General features: G+C 32.1%; 1 protein-coding gene across 1 annotated transcript; it reads right to left on the reverse strand.

Moving 5' to 3' along the window:
• Window positions 1–7,139: 7,139 nt before the first annotated feature.
• Window positions 7,140–10,066, reverse strand: LOC149493287 (uncharacterized). The gene is made up of 4 exons (XM_089715458.1): window positions 8,288–10,066; window positions 7,935–8,114; window positions 7,694–7,820; window positions 7,140–7,210 (listed from the first exon to the last, which is right to left on the reverse strand). Exons 1-4 carry the CDS (start codon window positions 9,725–9,727, stop codon window positions 7,140–7,142), a joined length of 1,818 nt encoding a protein of 605 aa, XP_089571584.1. The 5' UTR covers window positions 9,728–10,066.
• Between the last annotated feature and the right edge of the window lie 13,006 nt (window positions 10,067–23,072).

Consider the following 23,072-nt stretch of genomic DNA (forward strand, 5'->3'; position numbering starts at 1 on the left):
TGTGGTGCTACTGAATCGATTTACATTCACTTGTGGAGTATGTAGCTGCATCCTTGTGTTTACTGCAGATACAGGTACTTGTAAATGGTTTTTTTGCTACTAATTTTATGGGGTGGTTTGAGGAGTTAAGAAAGACCTGTGAGGAGAGTAGAGTTGAAGAGGTGGTAGTGCTGTTGTGGTTTATTTGGTATAGTCGCAACTCTAGACTATTGCAGGAGGTGCAAGTGAATCGAAGGATGTGTTAACTCGAGCCATGCATTTTATAGCAGATTGGAGGGATGTGAGGCCGAAGGATAACAGCGAGGGAACTTGTAGGAATGGCAGAATGGTGTGTACATGGTCTCCGCTTGCTGCTGGTTTGTTAAAGGGTAATCTGGACGCATCTTTTAATGCCACAACAAGAAATGCAGGTTTTGGTACAGTTTTTAGGAACCACAAGGGTTAGTTCATTGCTGGTGTTTCAGATCGACTGATTGGAGCGAGTTCTCCTAGGCTTGCTGAACTTATGGGCTTGAGGGAGGTCTTATCTTGGCTTAAATCTTAACATTTTGATGGTTTTCAACTGGAGATGGATGCACAGGAGGTGACTACTGCTATGGCAGCAGGAAGGGACGATAGGACTGAGTTTGGGCTTCTTATTACAAATTATAGGGAGCTATTTGTTGATGCTAATGTTTTGTCATTGGCTTGGGTTAATACGCAAGCAAACAATGCTGCACATGCCTGAGCAAAAGTGGCTTGTTTTAATGCTGGTCTAATAGTTTAGACTACTATTCCAACTGCTCTTATTTCCATTATTGCCTTTGAAGCAAATTATGATTAATAATAATATTTTCTTTTTCCTCAAAAAAAAAAAATCTCATTTTTTAATACAGTTGAATAAGAAGATTCTTTTAGTATTATTCATTTCTTTTGAGTTGAGCTTATGCTTCTTCTAATTTTTACTTGTTTTAAATAAAATATAAAAAAAAAATGTACTTGTTTAGCTAAGGATAGGTTGAAGTTAAGTGAAATAAAATTTGATTGGAAAATTTTTTAAATTAATTAAGGTCAATTTGATATATAAAGTATCAATTTTTTTTAATTGATAGAAAAAATTCTAATTGTAATTTATAAAGCAATATAAATAACGAAAATTAATGTAAAATTATCTAAAAAACAATGTTTTGTGTCTCTTAAACATTATGGCCTTGGCCTAAAAAATTTATAGGTACGATATATCAACAAGAGAAAAATTTGAATCGCATGATAAAACATAACTATTTAAGAAATCATATGTTTATATAATTATTTTATTGCTTAAAACAATCATTATTTTCTAAAAAAAAAATCATTATTAAAATATGTATGAATGAGATTCGATTTTAAAATTAATAAAGTTAATTGAATTTAGTTAAAAAATTATATAATTGATATACTGTTGGCTCAAGGGTCAATTTGTTATCTTGAGATTTTGATGATTTAAAACAAAACAAATAAATTTAAATTATATTATTTGTGCTAATATTATTTTATGCAAATCTAAATATGGAAAATAAATAAACAAGGCAAAATCCTACAAATCCAAGGATAAACAAAGATCATGAAAAACATTGAAGATCATAGTGGTTAACTTTTTTTTTTTTTTTTTGGATTTATTGTAGGATAGAGAGAATGTTCATTTATAAGCACAAAATTAATTCTTCTCTCTTTTTATCAAAAGTATTTTCAAAAAATATTGCCTTAGAAATTAAAAGTTTTTCGTTCTTTCATTCACTTACCTAAATGAAAGAGATTTTATCTCAATCGTTTTTGGTAATAGAATAATTCGAAAAAGATTTTTAAGCTTTTATTTTCGGAAATTAATTTTTAAAGAAAATCCAAATCTTGCTTTTATCTACTTACCTAAATGAAAGAGATTTTATCTCAATCGTTTTTGGTAATAAAATATTTTGAAAAAGATTTTTTTAATTTTTCCTAATTTCGAAAATTATTTTAAAGAAAAGTTTAAAATCTTTTCTTATATGCTTGCTTTAAAAGAAAAAGATATTGATTCAATGAATTTTTGGAAACAAAAATCTCCATATCTTCTAAATTTGGAAAGTCAATATTCTGAATTGAAAAGAAGATATCTTGCTTTCTAGAACCGGTTTCTCATCTCTCTCTATAAAAGGCGTCTTTCTCTTTAAATGATGAAAGGGTTTTTATTTTAAGAGTATACGTCCATTGATCAAATATTTTATCTCTCAAAACTTACTCTCAAACCCCCTTATTTATTTTTATCTTATTGTTCTACGTTTTATCTTTAAAAAAGAAAAGAAATTTTATAACAACTTCTTTTGAAAAACAGTTCTGAACTCTAAAATGATTTTCTAATCTTAAATACTATTTTTTTCCACGCTTATATTTGTATTTTTGTCTGTCTATTTAGATTATGTAATCTTTAGTAGACAACTTTTTATTTGATAAAATATTTGTGTAATAGCTTAAGTGAAAAGCTATTGTGAAATAGGTTATCAAGCAACCTTCTCCGTGAGAGAGATTCTAATGTCTTGATTTGAGTTTCTGTTCTCTGCCAAAATAGAAAGGGTTGAAGTTAATTAGAACCTTTGGAAAATCTAGTAGGACAAAGGGTAGATCTAGGAGTTAATCTATTACCTTGTACTGTTGGTTTGTCTCTTAACCTTGAAAAGAGATAACATAATTGAGGATCTCAAGATGAGTCTTGGGGAGTGGATGTAGGCGAGTTAGTGTCGAACTACTATAAATCACTGTGTTAATTTTTTTATTTTTTAAAGTTTTGCTTGATACTATTTTACTCACACTTCTGTTTGTATTTTAGAAATGCTAAAGTTGTTAATAGTTTTGATGTTCTAAACTGGAATAAGCTTTATCTATTACTGAACTTTAGAACTCTGGACTTCGGCATAGTGAATATACCAAGTTTTAAACTGTTCTTCTATTTTTTGTATATCTCACTATTTGGGTTTTAATCAGTTTTCTAATCTGGCTTAGAGCTTTGTGAAGCAGTTCAAAATTTAATAACTGTCACTCACATAGTCTTTAATATATTTCTAAAATTTATAAGGACGTTCTAAAAGTAATAGCTTTCCTTCATAAAGTAGTTTTTGAAATTGAATAAGGTATTGTGAAGCAGTTCTAATCTATAACTGTTCTTTACAAAGTCTTTCTATTTTCTGCATAGAGCTTTATGAGGAAGTTCTAATCTTAATAACTTACTCTCACAAATGCATACTTTTTTCGTTGCAACAGAATTCTGAGTTTGATTTTAAAAGTTAAATTTTTATTTTTAGAAAATTCAATTCACTCCCCTCTTGGGTTGTGCCATACGTATACGAGACCCACATATACCTAAATTTTTTAAAAAAATCATACAACCGATATAGCTAGACTTAATAAAAAGATAATTAATTATTTTATAGTATCATGGCCAGTCTAAAAAATATAAGTTATAATTAAATTAACTCATTTATATAATATATTAAAACAAATGGACTGATTTAAGTTACCTTTGTTAAGAAAACAAAATTTAAACATGACTGAAATTAAATTTCAATAATAAATTAAAACAATATATATATTCTTTTACTCCATATAAAACATTAAAATGCATATAGTGAAAGATATATTTCTGGACATGAGACCCACAAAATGTCATATGGTGATTATTTTTTATCATTTTACCATGTTGATAGGTGTTATTTTTACAGTATTTTTAATATAGTTTTTATTAGGATTTTTAGTATTTTTAATTACTTTAATTAGTTTTTATTTAGTTTTATTTATGATTTTATTTAAAGTTTCCTTAAATCATATTTCACTTGATCTTGAGGAATTTTGTAGGATTTTTATAGAAAACCAGCCAAAAATACAAGAGATGATCAATTGTCAAAGACTTCCAGCAAGTAGCACACTCAAGGCGTGCTACCCAGCACTCCCGTGCTACTGCAGAGTTCAACTTGGGCCAAGATTTCATATTAAGCTCATGCTGCCCACATAAAGATATCGTGGGACGTACCATATTAAAGCTGGAGTCCTATTTAGACACTGAGAGAGTCCTAATTGGGAAGAAATATAAAATCTAAACAGTTTCCTATCTCTAAAATATTTCTTCCTTAATAGAGATTCACTTTCCTAAACGAATTGGAAGATATTCCAGAAAGTCTATATAAAGAGAGAAAGTAGCCACAATCAGGGGATTCACGATTCATTGTATATTCCATCTTTTGTTCTATTGTTCTCTATTCTATTTAGTTTCTCTCTCTCTTTAAGACTTCAAGTATTCAAGTTGATGTCAAGATTCAAGAAAGCTACTCAAGCCAATTATTCAAGAAAGCTACTCAAGCCAATTTTATTTTTAAACTCTTCTTTTGTTTATTATTCTTTATGGGATTATTTACAAATTTAATTGAGTTTGATTTATTTACTATGTTGAACTAAATACCTTTACTAGGGATATCATGTAGCTTTACTTTAACTTCAGTTTATAATATTAGATTTGATTTTCTTTATTCAAGTAAAGTTTATTATTGATCTTAATGCTTCTAAGTAGAGTTTCTCCCCTACATTGATTTATTTCATTAATCACTATCAAGGGGAGGGTTTTTGATATGAATAGGATAATAAATTTCATGGGAATAACAACTTGATGCGAGAGTTAGACAGTTTGACTCTTGGGAAGTTTTCATAAAATTAAAGATCTTTCTTTGTGAATTCCTAAATAATCACAAGAACTTAATGATTTAATCTATATTTTGTTGCACCATTGAGAGATGGGTAATTGAAGTGGGTTGAAATAGCTAATAAAACATCGAGAGATTTTATTAGTAAATTTAGAGTTATTTCTCCTTCTTGAATAATTACAATTGATTATCAAACTAATAGGATAAACTGGATAGAATTAAGTGAAATCAAAATCCCTAGTAACATTTAAACCTTGATTTCTTTTCACCAATTACTTGCTTGATTTCTTATTTATTACTTATTTTTACAATTATTCTTCTTATTGTCGTTTAGATAATAGTAGGTTAACACAATTTCGATACTTAGTATACAATCCTTGTGGGAATGATACTATACTTATTTTTTATTACTTTGCGATTTTGTACACTTGCGAAAAAACCTGTTAAGTTTTTGAATAACAACTTGATGCGAAAGCTAGATGGTTTGAATCGTTGGAGGTTTTCATAAAATTAAAGGTCTTAATTTGTGAATTCCTGAATAATCACAAGAACTTAATAATTTAATCTATATTTTGTTGCACCATTGAGAGATGGGTAATTGAAGTGGGTTAAAATAGCTAATAAAACATCGAGAGAACTTATTAGTGAATTTAGTGTTATTTCTCCTTCTTGAATAATTAAAATTGATTATCAAACTAATAGGATAAACTGGATAGAATTAAGTGAAATCAAAATCTCTAGTAACTTTTAAACCTCGATTTCTTTTCAACAATTACTTGCTTGATTTCTTATTCACTACTCTATTTTTATTTTTACAATTATTCTTCTTATTGTCGTTTAGATAATAGTATGTTAACACAATTTTGATACTTGGTATACAATCCTCGTGTGAATGATGCTCTATTCATTCTTTATTACTTGTTGTGATTTCATACACTTGCGAAAAAGCCTGTCAAGTTTTTGGCGCCATTGCTGGGATTGGCGTTACCAATATCAATACTAATTAACCTATTATTAATTTAAACATTTTTTTGTTTGTTAAATGAAATACTTGTTTATATTATTTGTAGTTTTTCTTTATTTTATTGATTGTTAGTTTTGTTATTTTTTTATGAAGTATTTTGAGATGTTTAACCGACAAATAGTTGCATATTTTAGTCAACAACACTTGGAGCCATTTTATGCCACTTAGGCAAGATTTAACGAATTGTTGGAGAGATTTCCTTATTATAAATTTTACAAATAAATATCTCACTTATATATTCCAATTTGGATTAATTAAAGAAACAAGAAGTTGGATAGATAATGGATTTTCGGCAATCGATATTCACCTGCCATAAAGTAGTTATGAAGATGTACTTCATATATTAAATAACATGGCAGATTTTGACTACCGTTGGCATTGGGATCCTTCACTGCAAGGTTGGAGTCACCAATACCCTCTAAATTTTGAGGATGAAGAGAAAAAGGAGAATGAAATTAAGGATTTGATTGATGCCTTCACTAAATGTCACATGGAATTTATGAATGAAACTTGTAAGAGTTTGAAGATCCAACAAGAGACAATGAAGAATTTGGAGGGACCATGAGAGCAATTTGCAAACCTAACGGCTAATAGATATCAAGACGAAGAGTGCAAGGTAGATTATGAGGAAACTTCATGGAAAATTGCACTTTTAGAAGAAGTAAAGCCTACATGTGAAGAATGCAACTCCTTTGAAGATGAATTAAATCTCACTGTATTATTTTCAGACGCGACTATTAATGACAATGAAGAAAGTGAGGTACAACTGGAAAGGACATTGGCTGAGATTTTAAATAAAGACAAGCAGAAAGCAATTGTAACGCCCCATTTTTCTGTGTCTAAAATAGTAAGTTACCAGTCTGTGAATAGTATCATCGGTCCGGGAATAAATATTATTTTGGTCCGAAAAAAATTATTAGATAGGGTTAATATTTTATATCACATTTTTGGAGCATGCATGCATGGTTTTTATGGGTAGAAAGTGGGTAATGAATATTTTTGGAGAATTGTAGAGAATTAGTGAGTAGTGACTTAAGGTGTGATATTAATTAAGGAAATGAGGCAATAGTTGTATGGATTAAATTTGAAATGTTGTTATATTAATTAAGAAAACTCTTCATCGCTGGCCACCAATACTGTGATTTCAAATCCTGATACATTTTATTACTGCCAGGATGCATAGCATATGGACTACTATGAGCTTCCTTTAAGATACACTGTCTCAACTCTGAAATTTTAGGCACACAAAGTCTGTCCCCAAAGTACAAGCAGTCGTCATCTTTAATCATAAATCTCTTTTTCCTTCCCTCTCTGGTTAGGTCTTTCCACAAGGCAATAGTCTCATCATCCTTTTGTGCATCTCGAATTTGCTGAAGTAGGCTAGGTCTAATCATAAGCCCTGCCACAAGTGCACCATTACTAGTTACAGATAATCAAGTATTCATAGCACGTAAAGCAACCAAGGACTTCCTGCTAAGTGCATCTGCTACCACATTCGCTTTACCTGGATGGCAATCAATGGTGAAGTCATAATCTTTAAGTAGCTCTAACCATCTACGCTGCCTCATATTAAGCTCCTTTTGAGTAAGTAGATACTTGAGACTCTTATGATCCGCATACAGATGACATTTCTCACCATACAAGTAATGCCTCCAAATCTTCAAAGCGAAGACTATAGCTGCTAACTCCAAATCATGAGTAGGGTAGTTCTTCTCATGTGGTTTAAGCTGTCTAGAAGCATAAGCAACTACCTTACTCTCCTGCATAAGCACACAACCCAATCCATTATGCGAAGCATCACTATACACATCATACGGTCTACCCGAAACTGGCTGTGTCAACACTAGAGCCTCAGTAAGCATCGTCTTAAGCTTCTCAAAACTATTCTGACATTTATCAGTCCACTCGAATCTGACATCTTTTCGAAGAAGTCTAGTCAAAGCAGCTGCAATGAGAGAAAATCCCTTGATAAATCGTCTATAATAACCAGCCAATCCTAAGAAGCTCCGCATCTCTGTAACATTCTTAGGTGGCTTCCATTTAAGCACTGCATCTATCTTCTTTGGATCAACTCTAATACCCTCAGCAGATATAATGTGACCCAAAAAAGGAATCTCAGACAACCAGAATTCACACTTACTCAACTTAGCATACAACTGTCTCTCTCTCAATATCTGAAGTACAATTCTCAAATGGTGATTATGATCCTCTCTAGTCCGAGAATATACCAAGATATCATCAATGAACACAGTTACAAACTGATCTAAGTAAGGATGAAAAATCCGGTTCATCAAATCCATGAAAACTGCAGGAGCATTCGTCAAACCAAACGGCATTACCAAGAATTCATAATGACCATAACGTGTCCTAAAAGCAGTCTTAGGTACATCTGATTCCTTCACCCCCAGCTGGTGATAACCCGATCTCAGATCTATCTTTGAGAACACACTAGCTCCTCTCAACTGATCAAACAAATCATCTATCCGAGGAATGGATACCGATTCTTCACTGTAACTTTGTTAAGTTGTCTGTAATCAATACACAATCTAAGTGACCCATCCTTCTTCTTTACAAATAATACTGGAGCACCCCATGGGGATACACTAGGACGAATGAACCCCTTATCAAGCAACTCCTGAATCTGTATCTTCAACTCTTTCAACTCAGTAGGAGCCATCCGATATGGAGCAATGGATATCGGTGCAGTACCAGGCATAACCTCAATACCAAACTCAACCTCTCTCTTAGGAGGTAATCCAGGTAACTCCTCTGGGAACACATCCGGAAAATCACATACTATAGGTATATCATGTACACTAGGGGATTCTGACTCTGGAGCAAGTACACAGGCTAAGTATGCCTCACAACCATGCTGGATCAGTCTTCTAGCAGTAGAAGCAGAAATAATAGTAGAGAGGTAATCCGACCTCTCTCCCACTACTACAATCTCCTCACCAGATGAAGTCTGAAGTGTAATCCTCTTCAGTCTACAATCAATCATAACTCCATGTCTAGATAACCAATCCATACCCAATATCACATCAAACTCCCGGAAAGGTAACTCTATCAGATCGCCCAGAAATACATGGCCATATATTACTAATGGACAGGCTCTATACACCCGATTAACTATCACACTATGACCCAATGGATTAGTAACCTTCATACTATGCTCTAGCATGTCAGCATGCATATTACCCAATCTACCCACATGTATGCATAAATATGAATGCGTAGAGCCAGGATCAATCAAAGCATATAAAGAAATATCAAAGATAGAGAATATACCAACTACAACGTCTGGGGCATCCTGCTCCTCCCTAGTCCTAATAGCATACACTCTGGTAGGTGCTCTTGACTCAAGTTTTTCCACTGTCTCTGAAACCGGCCTCTGACTCCCAGAACCTACTGTATCGCCACGACCTCTGCCTCTGCCTCTCGGAATAAAGGGAGCTGACCTCCCGACCTGTGGAGCTGAACTAGCCGAAGTCATAGGGCAGTCTCGAATTATATGCTCGGTAGATCCACATCGAAAGCATGCCCTAGATAATCTCCTACAAACTCCAGGATGTCTCTGACCACAATGACTACATGTCGGTATGTTGCTCCATGCAGTACCTCCACCACTAGCAACAGATGTGGTTTGTGAAGCTGCTCTACCATAAGGACCATGTCCAGGTCTTTGTATCGGTCTAGACCAAGTCTGTGATGCACCTCTATGCCTCTTACTACTAGACTGAGTCCCAGAAGTCTGTCCAGATGCCATACCCTGAAACCTCTTCTGTTGCCCCTGCTGACTCCGTTGCCGCCTAGCCTGCTGCTCATTCCTAACTTCCTCAAGCTCTAAAGCTGCCTTTACTAGAGAAGACAATGTTGTAAGAGGATGAGCAACCAGATGCATTCTATATTCATCATGCAACCCTCTACGGAAACGCTTGCATCTATCTGACTCAGTAGGAACCATCTCCGCAGCATACCTGCTTAACCGGATGAACTCTCTCTCATATTCAGTCACAGTCATTCTGCCCTGTTTTAACTATAAAAACTCAGCTTTACGTTGGTCAATATAAAGCTCACTAATATATTTTTGTCTGAACTCAGACTGAAAGAATTCCCAAGTCCTCTTCTCTTTATTGACTGTCCGTGATACTGTTTCCCACCACTGATAAGCTTCCTCCCTTAATAACGAAGTGGCACAAACCAAACTATCTAGAGGTGAGCACTGCATCTGCTCCAATATCCTCTCTAAAGACTGGAGCCAATACTCGGCCGTAGAAGCCATATCATCCTTGCTACCCCTGAACTCAACAGCTCCATATTTCCTCAATTTCTCAATAGGGGGACGAACTGGAATAGGGGCTAGAGCAGCTGGAGCCTAGGGAACAGTTCCCGTTACTTGCCTCAAAGCAGCAACTAACTGCTGAACAAACGTATCCTGGTTAGGCCCCGCAGGACCTGCAGCAGCCTGCCCCACTCTCGAGGCGTGCTCCGCATCAGAACCCACAGCACCACTAGCATCATGACCAACAGGAACACCACCACTATGAGGAACATAACTATCCACCTCCTCATCAGACTGATGTTGCGACATCACTGAACTCCTACAAAGACCAAAAGGTTCGCATCAGAGAGAAGTTCTAAATCAAACCAATATGGCTTGTATTTAATTTAATCCTACTCTCATATTCTCACTTTCAATCTACAAATTCTGATATATTCATATAGTCCTAGAACCGCCTAAACCTATGCTCTGATACCACTAAATGTAACACCCGCCGCCCAGTCCCGAGAGACCCGACGGCGGATGTCACATTTGGAGTCGGAGGCACCGTCTTAACCTATAAATCATGAATTATAAGTGATTTAGTATTCACAAGTTTAGCAAGTAGTAATCTACATTTTTTTTTTTTGAAATGATTTGGGAGAATCCTACAGAAAAACTGCAAGAGTTTTCCCCGAAAAATAGAAGTCGCCAAACAGGTGAATACAAAACACTCCTAAATTCAAATTCCAAACAACACAATAACACTTTTCTAATTTCATAACTACAACATTTTCGTATGCATCAATTAGATACATTTAGTTAAACATATTACTTTGAATGTTGTACACAATAAATAAGTTCCAAGTTTATCTTCCAATAAATACACCCAATTAATTTACAATAGTAGACTTAAGGTATAAATTACATAATAGAGTCTCCAAAATGGACTACTTATACATGCCATAATACCTGGTTACATAAAACACTAATCAACTACTAAAATATCGCTTCAGCTCTGATGCTACTCTTTTGGTCTTCAAACAGCAAATACAGACTTCAACCTACGCGTGATAAAATCAACGCGCTGAGTATAAAACTCAGTGGTACTCATAAAACACAACAAACCAATGTTGCGATGGCAACACACTTAAAATAGAAAATTTTCAGCAAAAGATTTACAATCATAAAATCATTAACGCTTCAGCATACATGTACATTTATAGCAAAAGAATATCAATAGAATCTTACTAGTTACTTCTTAAAAATCATGTACCGTATTATCTTATTTGAAACATGTAATCATTTATTTCCAAACCCAGGTTTACTACCTAAAAACTATATATATATTTTTTTTTACAAGGGCTCATCTACACTTAGGAAACTCTTGCAGTTTTTCTGTAGGATTCTCCCAAATCATTTAAAAAAAAAATGTAGATTACTACTTGCTAAACTTGTGAATATTAAATCACTTATAATTCATGATTTATAGGTTAAGGCGGTGCCTCCGGCTCCGAATGTGACATCCGCCGTCGGGTCTCTCGGGACTGGGCGGCGGGTGTTACAGCAATACTGTTGGATGAAGAAATAATTGAGACTATTGATTTGAGCTCATCAATGGTATTTATACATACACCATCAGAAGATCATTTCTTTCCAATGATACCACATTTAATAAATTATGTTCTCCATGATCTAATACAGTTTTTTCCACAAGTTCAACATTCGAAGCCAAGTGTTGTTGATAAGACGAGCATAAATTTTCAAAAACTAGCCAATCTTAAGGGAATCTTTGACCAAGACCCATGTGTGATATTATATGGTACATACTATAGGCGAAGTCGTTATTTGATGAACTTCTCAACAATCAAGTTTAAAGACTTTAATCAAAACGCTAATGGGAGGCAACCCATAATTTTCTTGCTTTTCCTTTGCAATTTTTTTTATTTGTATATTTCAATTTTTTTTCTCATCCTTAAACCATTCTTTTATTTTGGTGTTTTACACTCATGTTGCAGGTTAAGGAAGGATTCAAGAGGGCTTGAAAACTGATTGGAAGTGTCAAAGTCAAGCTCTAGCATGGGCAGGGCATGCTACCCAGCACCCTCGTGCTGTCTCCAGAAAAAAATTATGCTCAAAGTTAGGCTCTAGCATGGGCAGGGCGTGCTACCCAGCACCCCCATACCATGCTGCAGATTCAATTTTTACAAGGGCGAGTTCACTTTAGAAATCGCGCACAAATCCAACCCTAAGTCTTCCCTTCTCTTTTAAAAGCCTTAATCACCCACTATACCTCCTCAAACATCCTTTCCAACTCTTTTTAATCTCCTCAACCACCTGCAAAGTGAAAATTCTTCCTGTTTCATTTTCTTTTTATTTTTTTATTATTTTTGTGTTTTTGTTATTTACAACCTGTTATTTTATTTTGTTTGGAACATTGTTATAGTTTATTTTCAGTATGTGGGATATTTTGTTTGTTTTTCTTTTTCTTAGTTTCTTCCACTTTCAAAATTTAGCTGGGCTCTCATCCAATCTTTTCCATGAATATTATTGTATTTTTCAATACAATGCTGGTAAGGTGTTCTCAACTCTATTTTAATTTTTGCAACTAGTTTTGATAGTATATGATAAATTTGGGGAAGTGGTCTTATTTTGCACACATTTGGACAATGTGCTAGATTAAGTTAGGGGAAGAAAAATTTTAGTTAAAATTTTAGTTTTATTTGTTTCATTAGCTTAATATGGTTGGAATAATTGTGAGCAAGCTTGAAAATTATCATAATTTAGTAATTTGTGATAAATTTAGTTGTTTTTCTAGTCTAGTATGTTTAAGTTTTAATTTAAATTTTTGACTTAACATGATTCTTTGATTCAAGCATTTGTTTTTAAGATCATGAACACTGATTTTTGTGAATTTTATGGTATATAGGTATGTTTTAATCAAAATTTATTTAACCTTGGCATTCCCTAGAATAAATTATAATTCCCTTGAAGGCAAAATTTTAAATGCTTACATTTAGAAAGAGATGATTTAGACATTCCTTATTGAACTTAATATGTAGCATAGGCCACCTAAGTTAAATTATGACCTTTGCAACCAATTTGAAGCCTATATCCAAATTTTATTGTTTACCTTTGTTTAACCTAGACATTAAACCGAGTTCAAATCCTTATCCAAAGTACAAGAATGTATAATTATGAGGTTTAGCTACATTAAAATATATACAAAAAAAGAATAAAAAGGAGAATTAATTCATTAATGCTAGCAATCAAAGAGGAAAAAAAAAAAAAGATCACCCTATGAAATAAAAAGTAACAAAATTCAAGTTTGGGGAATTATAGCAAGAAAGTTGTTATCAAAATATTAATATTAAGAAGAATAATCCTTGCCAAATGGTCTTTAATATTGTGCTAGTAAATTATTCCATAGTAATCTCTCTTTTGAAAAAAAAAAGTGTTTTGATGTAATGAAAATCTTGAGATTATTCATTCTTTGTGCTTTTTATCTATCCTTTTATCCTTTCCCTTGTTTAGCTAAAGTATATCCCTAAAACCCATTACAACCTCAATAAAGACCTTTTGATCTTTCTAATTGTGTGCATTTCAATTGTGGAGAAGGGATTACTAATTTTGCCTATGGGAATGCTGGATTTATATTATTAAACATCTTATTTAAAGGTTAAATAATTTTTGTGAAAATTTATATTCTATTTGTCATCAGTTGAATATTTATTGATGTTGAAAATCTTATTAACTTATGTTTAAATTAAGGAATGTGTTTTGTTGACAATTGAATTTTTGCTAAAATATAATTAGAATAGGAAACATTTGATTTATTTTCATGTTAATAATTTTTGATATTTTTGAATTGTGAATAATTATCCCTAATCATATTACGCTAGCTTTGTTAGTTTGTTTAAGTTATGTTTTTCTTTTATTGTTAGTTTTATTGATTGAGGGCAAGCAATGATTTACATATCTTTTCCTATTGACGTTTATGCCAACAAATGTTGTCATTTTTTTTCAGACAAAAGCCAAAAGGATCAATATAGATTTGGACTAGATATATAATATAGCAAAGGACAAAATGGGTAATATGAGGAAACCTAAAACACTGTTCCTATGACCCACAAAATGTCATGTGGCAATTACTCCAATTGATCTTTATGTCTCCTAATGGCTAATCATTTTATCTGGACAAAAAAGAGTAGTATTAAATGACTCACATGCAATAATAAAGACAAAATGGGTAATATAAGAGAAGCCAAATCACTGTTCCTTGAACAGTGATTATGGTTTTTATGTTAGTATATATACAAGCACAATAACCTGCACCTTGTTGCAGGCCATTTTTTTTTTCTTTTATTTTTAGTTTAAAATTAAGTTAAATGATGATTAACTGTTAAAGAGTGATGAATAATATGTAAAATTGTAGAAGGATTGCATATTATACAGTTCCATAGTTTAAATGATTTTTCAGTGGTTGCCAATTGGAGGTAAGGTGAACAACTGACGAATTGTCAGCTCTCTTTTCCTTTGCCAGCAAATGAAACTATTATTTTCCTTGGATGCTTTAAAAGGATTGTAAGACCAGCATAAATAATAAAAAAATAACTTGTTTCTTGTATAGAATGAATGACCAGAATCACTCAGGAGAAGCTGTGACTGTCAAAATATTTTGTGCATTTGTATTGCAATAAATCATGAAGAAGATAGGCATTAACACCCAGCAAATATAAAATAAGGAACAATAGGAGTCATGTGTCACTTATAGATTAAAGAAGCAAAAAACACCATCTCAATAGCTTCACCAATGCTTCTTTTCCAGTTATATATATTCTAGACTGGCAATGGCGATTTTTCTTCATCCCTAATCACCCACAGAAAAAGAAACGTCACCGTTTTCTCTTCAAAGACAAACAACTTATTCCGATTCAATTTCTCTGTTAAATTCCCCATACTCTTTCTGAAAGCTAAATATTGTGCCTTCCAAAAAAAAAAATGTTATGCAGTTAGATTTATGCAATGAAAAACCATCACCAATATTTTAACAGAATTAGATGAAAAAACTAAATGATTCATAATATGATATGAGAAGAGTTTATGCCACAGACAATTATGTATTAAAACAGAGAAAAGGATATAAAAAAAAAAAAAAAAAAAAACCTGCGTGAACTATTTCAAGAGGCATATTTATTGCATTGCTCCGGTCCATTTACCACCTAGAAAGGAACAGAAATCACTACAAGCCCATAATTTAATTACCATTGAGAAAAAATAAATAACAATTGTCTACGGGCAAAAGGCAAAGCAAAAATAAAAGAAACTTTAGCTTCAAAATAAAACTTTAAATATGCCATTTAGATAATAACAATTGTCTTTGAGAACCTAAGCATACCTTAGCCACTCCTCACTTAGAAGATAGAAGGTATGAATGTTATGAAATTTGACAAAGAAGGCAAGAAATTCCAATTTTCTAATGTCTTTATCTTCTATGAAATTTAAAATTTCAGGGCAAGAACACTTCTTTACCCCTTGGCATCTGGAAGCAAAACAATTCGCTCAAGATGGCATTTCCTGCCAACAGAGTAATATGCTTGACATTTATAAAACATATATAATTATTGGCTGCAAGTTGTCTAATTAGCTAATCTCAGACTTAGATATACTGCAAAACATATAGATCACTCCAAGATGCATGTCAGAATTTCTTAGAAGGAATTTTGAGTTACTTTTAATAGTTTTTCATTTTGTATGCCGGTTGCTCAAAGTTTATGAGCGCTTGCAAAAATAAATCTCAGTCCCCATATTTTTCCACTACACCTTTCAGCTTCAGAACTGAAGAAAGAGCTGTAAGAAGGAGGAGGCAAGCTGCAGAACTATATTCATTTTTTTCCTCCAAAAAAATAAATAAATTGGAGCATTTCTGCATTTTCCTAGCTACTGTATGTGTTAGTATATGATATCTTTTTCCTCATATTCCACCATTTTTTTCCTCTATTTACAGAAGCTTGAAGAGAAATTCAATGCTAACTAGGCACAAAAGGTTCATTTTAATCTTTTTAACCATTTGGTGTTTCCAATTATTTAATTAATTCTTTGTCTAGGTCAGGCATGCTGAAGGAGATCACTATGTTACAGGAGAGAAGGATCATGATGCACTTTTATCTTAAGAATTTTTTGATTCACATCTCTCTCCTTTGGGCTTGCAGCAGGTAATTAAATTTCAGTTTTATTTTTTATATACATATATATTAATTTGTTTGATCTGTGGGATTTATTAGTTTGTTAATGAGATAATCAAATTAAACCTTTACATTAATTAGTAGTTTTATCATAACAGGTTAGCAATCTTAGAAACCATGTTCATGGATCCGGATTATTAAGGCGAATTGAGTTTGTTATAACTTCCCCTTTGTTCAGGTACCTAAAAGTCTAGTTCCGCATAAAACATTTCATTTCATATTGTTTAAGTTCGCGGATGCAGTACACTTCGACTGATCCAATTGTCTATTGGCAGTTAAACTCTAGCATAAACTCTAACACAATGAAGTGCCAAGAGTGTCCAACCTCTTCAACTCCTTTCTTTGCTCTTTATATAGATTATTTACTTAGCTCCTATTGGTCCACATCACACATGCCACTTGCACAAGTTGCATTTGAAAAGCTATTTCCACCTATCAAAAAAATAATAAAAAACGATAAGGGGAGCTTCTCATGAAGTTAGATACAATATCCCTTCAAAACTGCGGCGTTTTTGTCCCAAACAATCTGGCAGAAGATCATTTCATAGGTTGTCTAGCAATTGGTCCACATTCTTCCACGTTGATCAACTCTCCTTCTTTCTTTCTTCTTGGGCTAGTTGGGCGTTGGACCTTGGATTTGTTCGGCTTTCCAAAGCATCATTCGGCCTTCATAAGTAACAGATCTTCAAGGGCTTTCTTTGCATTGATTAGGTGCCAAATGGATCATAATTGGTCCATTTTTGCTTAAAATAGCAAATATTGATATGCTCATGTGCAAATCAAATAAAGAGAGAAAACCATGCAAAATGGAGTTTATTCTTAATTTAATATTCAAAACAAAGCTAAATTTAATTAAAACAAATGATAAAATACATGCATATTTTGTTATTATCATAATTGTACCTTTCTTTCAAACCATTCGAAATATAAACGGTTATGTAATTATCAAATATTCAATAGAGAAAATTAATGCCTTAATGCTATTTGATTAGATTTTTTATCTTCATGATTCATTGCATCTAAATATAATTTAGATCTAGCATTCATGATATAAACTTACCCGTAATAATAACAAAAAGAAACTAGAAATTCGAACTTTGTAAGATTTAACATGACAACAATATAATTATTTTAGATAACAAGACCATAATAAAAAATATTTGGAATAAAAAAAAATGTAAACTTTAATATTCAAATATGTATTTGAATATGAAAATGAATTCATCTTCAAACGAAACTTTACAAAGAAAAAAAAATCTTTCTTTTATTTTTACAAAGAAAAGAAAAAACCAATCTTGCTAAACATTATCTTTACAAAAAACAGAATGATAAATACTGAACTGTAAAACGATTTTCAATCTTTTATATGTAAATTAACAATTGACTATTTAATCGTATAACATAACAAAATATTTATTCATGATTTAGAAAGGCGTCGAAAGTTACCTTTTTTATGTAACAAATTTAAGCACACTAGCCTTAACTTTGATTGTCGCAAACTATAAGTTATCCTCTCTTTGAATGATTTGAACAAAAGGATTAAGAGGTTTTTCTTTAAACCATTTACAATTCAAAAGAGTGAAAAATCAAAGCAAAGCAGTAGAGTAAAATTGTGCCGATAAAGTGTTGAAAGGCTTTATTTTTATAGTTATTTTTAATAAATTTTATTTAGGTTTTCATTTAGTTTTTATCTATTTTTGTTTTATTTCAGTTAATTTATTTATATCTTTTAATAAAGTTTCCTTGAATCACATTTAATTTGATTTTGAAAAATTTAATACGATTTTGATAGGAAACCAGCCAAAAGTTCAGAAAAGAATGAAGTTAAACAAAACTTTCAAAGCTGGGCACGCCCTGGGTGTGCAATCCAGCACCCCCATGCAGAATTCAATGGAAAACACCATGGAGACTCAGAGGCTAGTGTTGGCTCAAAGGTCAATTTTATCTTGAGATTTTGATGATTAAGTAAAACAAATAAATTTTATTATTTTATTTGTGATAATATTATTTTTATGCAGATTTCTTTATTTTTAATAATAAGCAAGGCAAATTCTAACAAATCCAAGTTTAATTGAAAATCATGAAAACCATTGAAGATTTTAGTGGTTAAGTATATTAGTATTCGTTGTAGAATAGAGAGAATATTCTTTTATAAAGACAAAAATATTTTTTTCTCTCTCTCAAAATGATTTTCGGAAATTACCTTAATTTATAAAAGATAAATCATGATTCTTTTCGATTTTCTTACCTAAACAAAAGAGATTTTGTCTTAATCATTTATAGTAACAAAATTTCCCATTTTCGGAAATTTAATTCACTTACCTAAATGGAAGAGATTTTATCTTAATTATTTTTGGTAATAAAATATTTTGAAAAAGATTTTTATTTTCGAAAACTATTTTTAAAGAAAAGTCTAAAATCTTATTCTTATTCGCTTACCTTAAAAGAAAAGATTTTGACTCAAAAAATTTTTGGCAACAAGATCTTCGTGTCTTCTAAAAATTTGGAAAGTCAATATTCTTATTTAAAAGAGAGATTTTACTTTCTAAAACGGGATTTCCATCCCTCTCTATAAAAGGCGTCTTTCCCTTGTAAAGACGTGGGTTTTTGTTTTAAGAGTATAAGTCCATTGATCAAATCTTTAATCTCTCAAAACTTACTCTCAACCTCCTTATTTCTTTTCATCTTATTACTTAACGTATTATTTTTAAAAGAGAAAAGAAAATTTTATAACAACTTCTTTTGAAAAACAAATTATGTTCTTTAAAACGATTTTCTAATCTCGATTTCTGTTTTTTCCGTACTTATATTTGCTTCTCTCTGTCTATATAGATTTTGTAATCTGTTGTAGACGGGCTTTTATTTGCAAAACATTTGTGTAATAGCTTAGGTGAAAAGCTATTGTGAAATAGGTTATCAAACAACCTTCTCCTTGTGTGGGATTCTAATGTCTTGATTTAAGTTTCTGTTTTCTGCAAAAACAGAAAGGGTTGAGGTTGACTAGAACCTTTGGCAAATCTAGTGGGACAAGTGGTAGATCTAACAGTTGATCTATTGCCTTATACTGTTGGTTTATCTCTTACCCTTAAAAAGAGATAACATAGTGGAGAATCTCAAGATGAGTCTTGGGGAATGGATATAGGCGAGTTAGTGCCGAGCCACTATAAATCGCTGTGTTAATCTTTTTATTTTCTGAAGTTCTACTTGATACCTTTTTACTTACACTTCTGTTAATCTTTTAGAAATGCTAAGTTGTTAATTGTTTTGTTGTTCTAAACTTGAATAGGCTTTATCTTTATTGAACAGTAGAACTCTGGACTTCTACATTGTGAATATACCAAGTTCTAATTTGTTCCTCTATATTCAGTATGTTTCACAATTTGCGTTTTTAATCAGTTCTCTGAGTATATTTAGAGCCTTGTGAAGCAATTTAGAAATTCAATAAATGTTTCTCATATACGCTTTAATATTTGTCCAAACTTCAACAAGTAGTTCAAAACGTAATAACTTTTCTTCATAAAGTGTTTTTGAAACTGTTTAAGATATTGTGAAGCAATTCTAATCAATAGCTGCTCTTTACAAAGTCTTTCTAATTTTTGCATTGAGCTTTGTGTGGAAGTTCTAATCTTAATAACTTGCTCTCACAAATGCATTCTATTTTCGCTACAATAGAATTCTGATTTTGTTTTTGAAAATTAAATTTTTATTTTTAAAAAACCCAATTCAAACCCCTTCTTAGGTTGTGCCATACGTATACGGGACCCACAATCTGGTATCAGAGCTTTGGCTCTTGACTTACCGAAGCTTAATAGCTTGAGAGAAAGATCCCATGGCAGTCCCACTTCCTCTTACATCTTTAAAAGGTCAATATGTTTCTAGACCACCTTTGTTTAATGGTTCTAATTACTCTTACTGGAAAACCAGAATGGAAAATTTCATAAAATCAGTTGACATAAACTACTGGAGGAACGTCATTACTGGTCTTCGTATTCATATGAAAACTGTAGAAAATGAGAGAGTTAGAAAAATAAAAGAATAATATACTAATGCTGATTGGAATGATATTTTTATAAATGCAAAAGCTAGTAATATTCTTCACTGTGCATTAGATCCAACAGAATACAACAAAGTGTCTGGATGTAAGTCTGCAACAGAAGTCTGGGAAAAACATAGAGTTACCTATGAGGGTACTGATCGAGTGAAGAAATCCAGAATTAATATCCTTTGGAAAGAATATGAAATGTTTAGTATAAAAGAAGGAGAAACTATTGCTGAATTAAATTCTAGATTTACTAATATAGTTAATCCTTTGAAAACTCTCGGAAAGAAAATTTCAGAAGATGAGCTTGTTAAGAAAATCCTTAGAATTCTACCTAAAAAATGGGATTTTATAAGAACTGTTATGAATTACAAAGAGACTCCCGTTACTTATGATTATTTTGATAGGAGCTCTTGTTTCAGAAGAGATGAGATCTTCTTTGACTATAGAAGATAAGAAAAAGAAAGGACTGACTTTAAAAGTAGGTTCTAGTGAAGAAAGTTCTTCTGATCTTGACAGTGATGATTTAGCACTTGCTGCTAAGAGATTCAAAAAGTTCTATAAAAAAAGTGGAAGGCCACAGAAAAAGTTTATCAAAAAGAACATTCCATCTAAAAATAGCAACATGCTTAAGAAAGAACCTTCTGAAGTGGTTTGTTATGAATGCAATAAGCCCGGCCATATCAAGCCTAACTGTCCTAAGCTGAAAAGGAAGTCAAAGAAAGAAAAGCCGAAGCAGGCATTCGTAGCTGCTTGGAGTGACTCAGATGTTTCTAATTCAGAAAGTCAAAGTGACGAGGAGGAGAGTGCAAATATTTATCTAATGACCACTATCAATTCTGATTCCAAGAAAATCAGCACTCTGACTTCAACACAGAAAGCTGAAAGTAATGAAACAAATGCAACGGGCCAAAAACGTGAAGAAAGCAATGTAAGTATTTCTGAACCTGAATCTGAAAATGATCTTCTAGATACTTATAATAACCTTTGTACTGAATTTGAAAAGCTTGTTAAAAAGCATAAAGTTCTAAAGAAGGATTTCAGAAAATTAAAAACTGACTGTAATCATTTGAAAGATGCTTTTTACCAACAAGTTACATGCAAACATCTTATCATAGAGATCAAAGATCTTAAAGATTGCAATGATAAATTTTTTGAAAATCTGAAACACTTTGAAGAAAAATGTAAGAATCTGAATTCTGAAAATGAATCTTTGAAAACTGAGATTAGAATTCTAAAGTCAATTTCAGAGTCGTTTTCTAAAGAAAAGACAAGTTTTAGTTATGATAGCATTTCAAAATAGAATCATGTTTCTAATAAGAAAAATGTTGTTTCTAATGTTATGACTTTAGAACATCAGAAATCTGACAGTCTCAACAAAAAGAAAAATCATAGTAAGCTGAATACACCTGTTACCACTAACCTTCCAGGACCTAATATGATTTGGGTACCTAAATCTGCATGATCTTTTTAGGTGTGCCTAAGGGGTGAGCTGAAAACAGAAATGTGGTACATGGATAGTGCTTGCTTTAGGCATATGACTGGTGATAGAAAGAAATTCACAAGATTATTAAAAGAAAAAGGGGGGTACAGTAAGCTTTATAGACAAAGCAAAAGGTAAATCATTGTTCTTGGTGTGGTAGGTTCTAATCCTTCAATAGAAGATGTATGCTTAGTAGAAGGATTACATTATAACTTGTTAAGTGTAAGTCAGATTTGTGATAAAAATAGAAGAGTGATCATTGAACCCTCTTTTTGTGAAGTTCAGAACATGCATGATAACAAAACTTTATTTGTGACATCCTACTGAATCGAGTCGTTGCATTTAGTGAGTCGAGTCGAGTCGAAACGAACCAGAATCCGATTCGAGCCATAAAAATTAAATAAATCAAAGACTTATACTTAATTGAATGAAACATAAAGATGTAGACTCAATTGAAATAAAAGTATAAGGATTAGGCCCTAAGTGAAATAAAGTATAAAGTTTAGGTATTAAATGGTAAAATATTGAAAATTTAGGTACTATTTGGTAATTTTTTAACATACTAGAAGATATATTTGAAGGTTACCCAAAAATTCCATTCACTTTACCTTCTCCATCTTCTCCTTTGTCTTCTTCCTTCACTTTACCTTCTCCTCACTCTTCCTCCATTTTCTACCTTAATATTCAACCTTTCAAGCATTAAATTCAACCTATAACTCTATCCAAGTAAGTTGAATTTCTTGAATTTCATAATTTAGTGAGATTTTGGATGATTAATAAGATGTTATTATGTATAGGAGAGGTGAGCTCAAAGTGAGAAGAAAAAGGAAGCTAAGAAGAAGGTTTAAAGCTTTTTGGTTGAAGGTTTGATATCTCTTTTAGTTTAACAAATTTTCTTGCATGAGAATATATGTAGTGTGATGATAGTGATAAGATATGTTGCTGAATGTTGAGTAATAGGTTTGAGAATGTTGATTAAGCATGGGATGCATTGAATAAATGAATTGGATATTGATTTAATGCTGAAACAGGTTTGTTGGAAAATTGACCAGTAACTTCAACCTGAATTTGAACCTGTTTACTGATGGAATTAGGAAGTGGTATAGAAGAGTTATTTGTTCCTTTATGTTTTAGCTGTCTATGAGCTTTAGAATCACCTAAATTTAACTTATAAATTGAAAGATATGCCCAAAATAGTACAAACTGTGCAGGCTGAAAATCAAAATCTAGGCGGACTGGAAGTTGCTACTTTAATTCAATATTTGACTATTTTACCAATATATTTTAGAGAGGTGATAGAAGACATATTTGTACCCTAATGTGTTAGCTAACCATAGA

This window comes from Jatropha curcas, chromosome 10, assembly GCF_041381405.1.
Source record: "Jatropha curcas cultivar XTBG-Jc1 chromosome 10, XTBG_Jcur_1.0, whole genome shotgun sequence".
Taxonomy (NCBI): Eukaryota; Viridiplantae; Streptophyta; class Magnoliopsida; order Malpighiales; family Euphorbiaceae; genus Jatropha; species Jatropha curcas.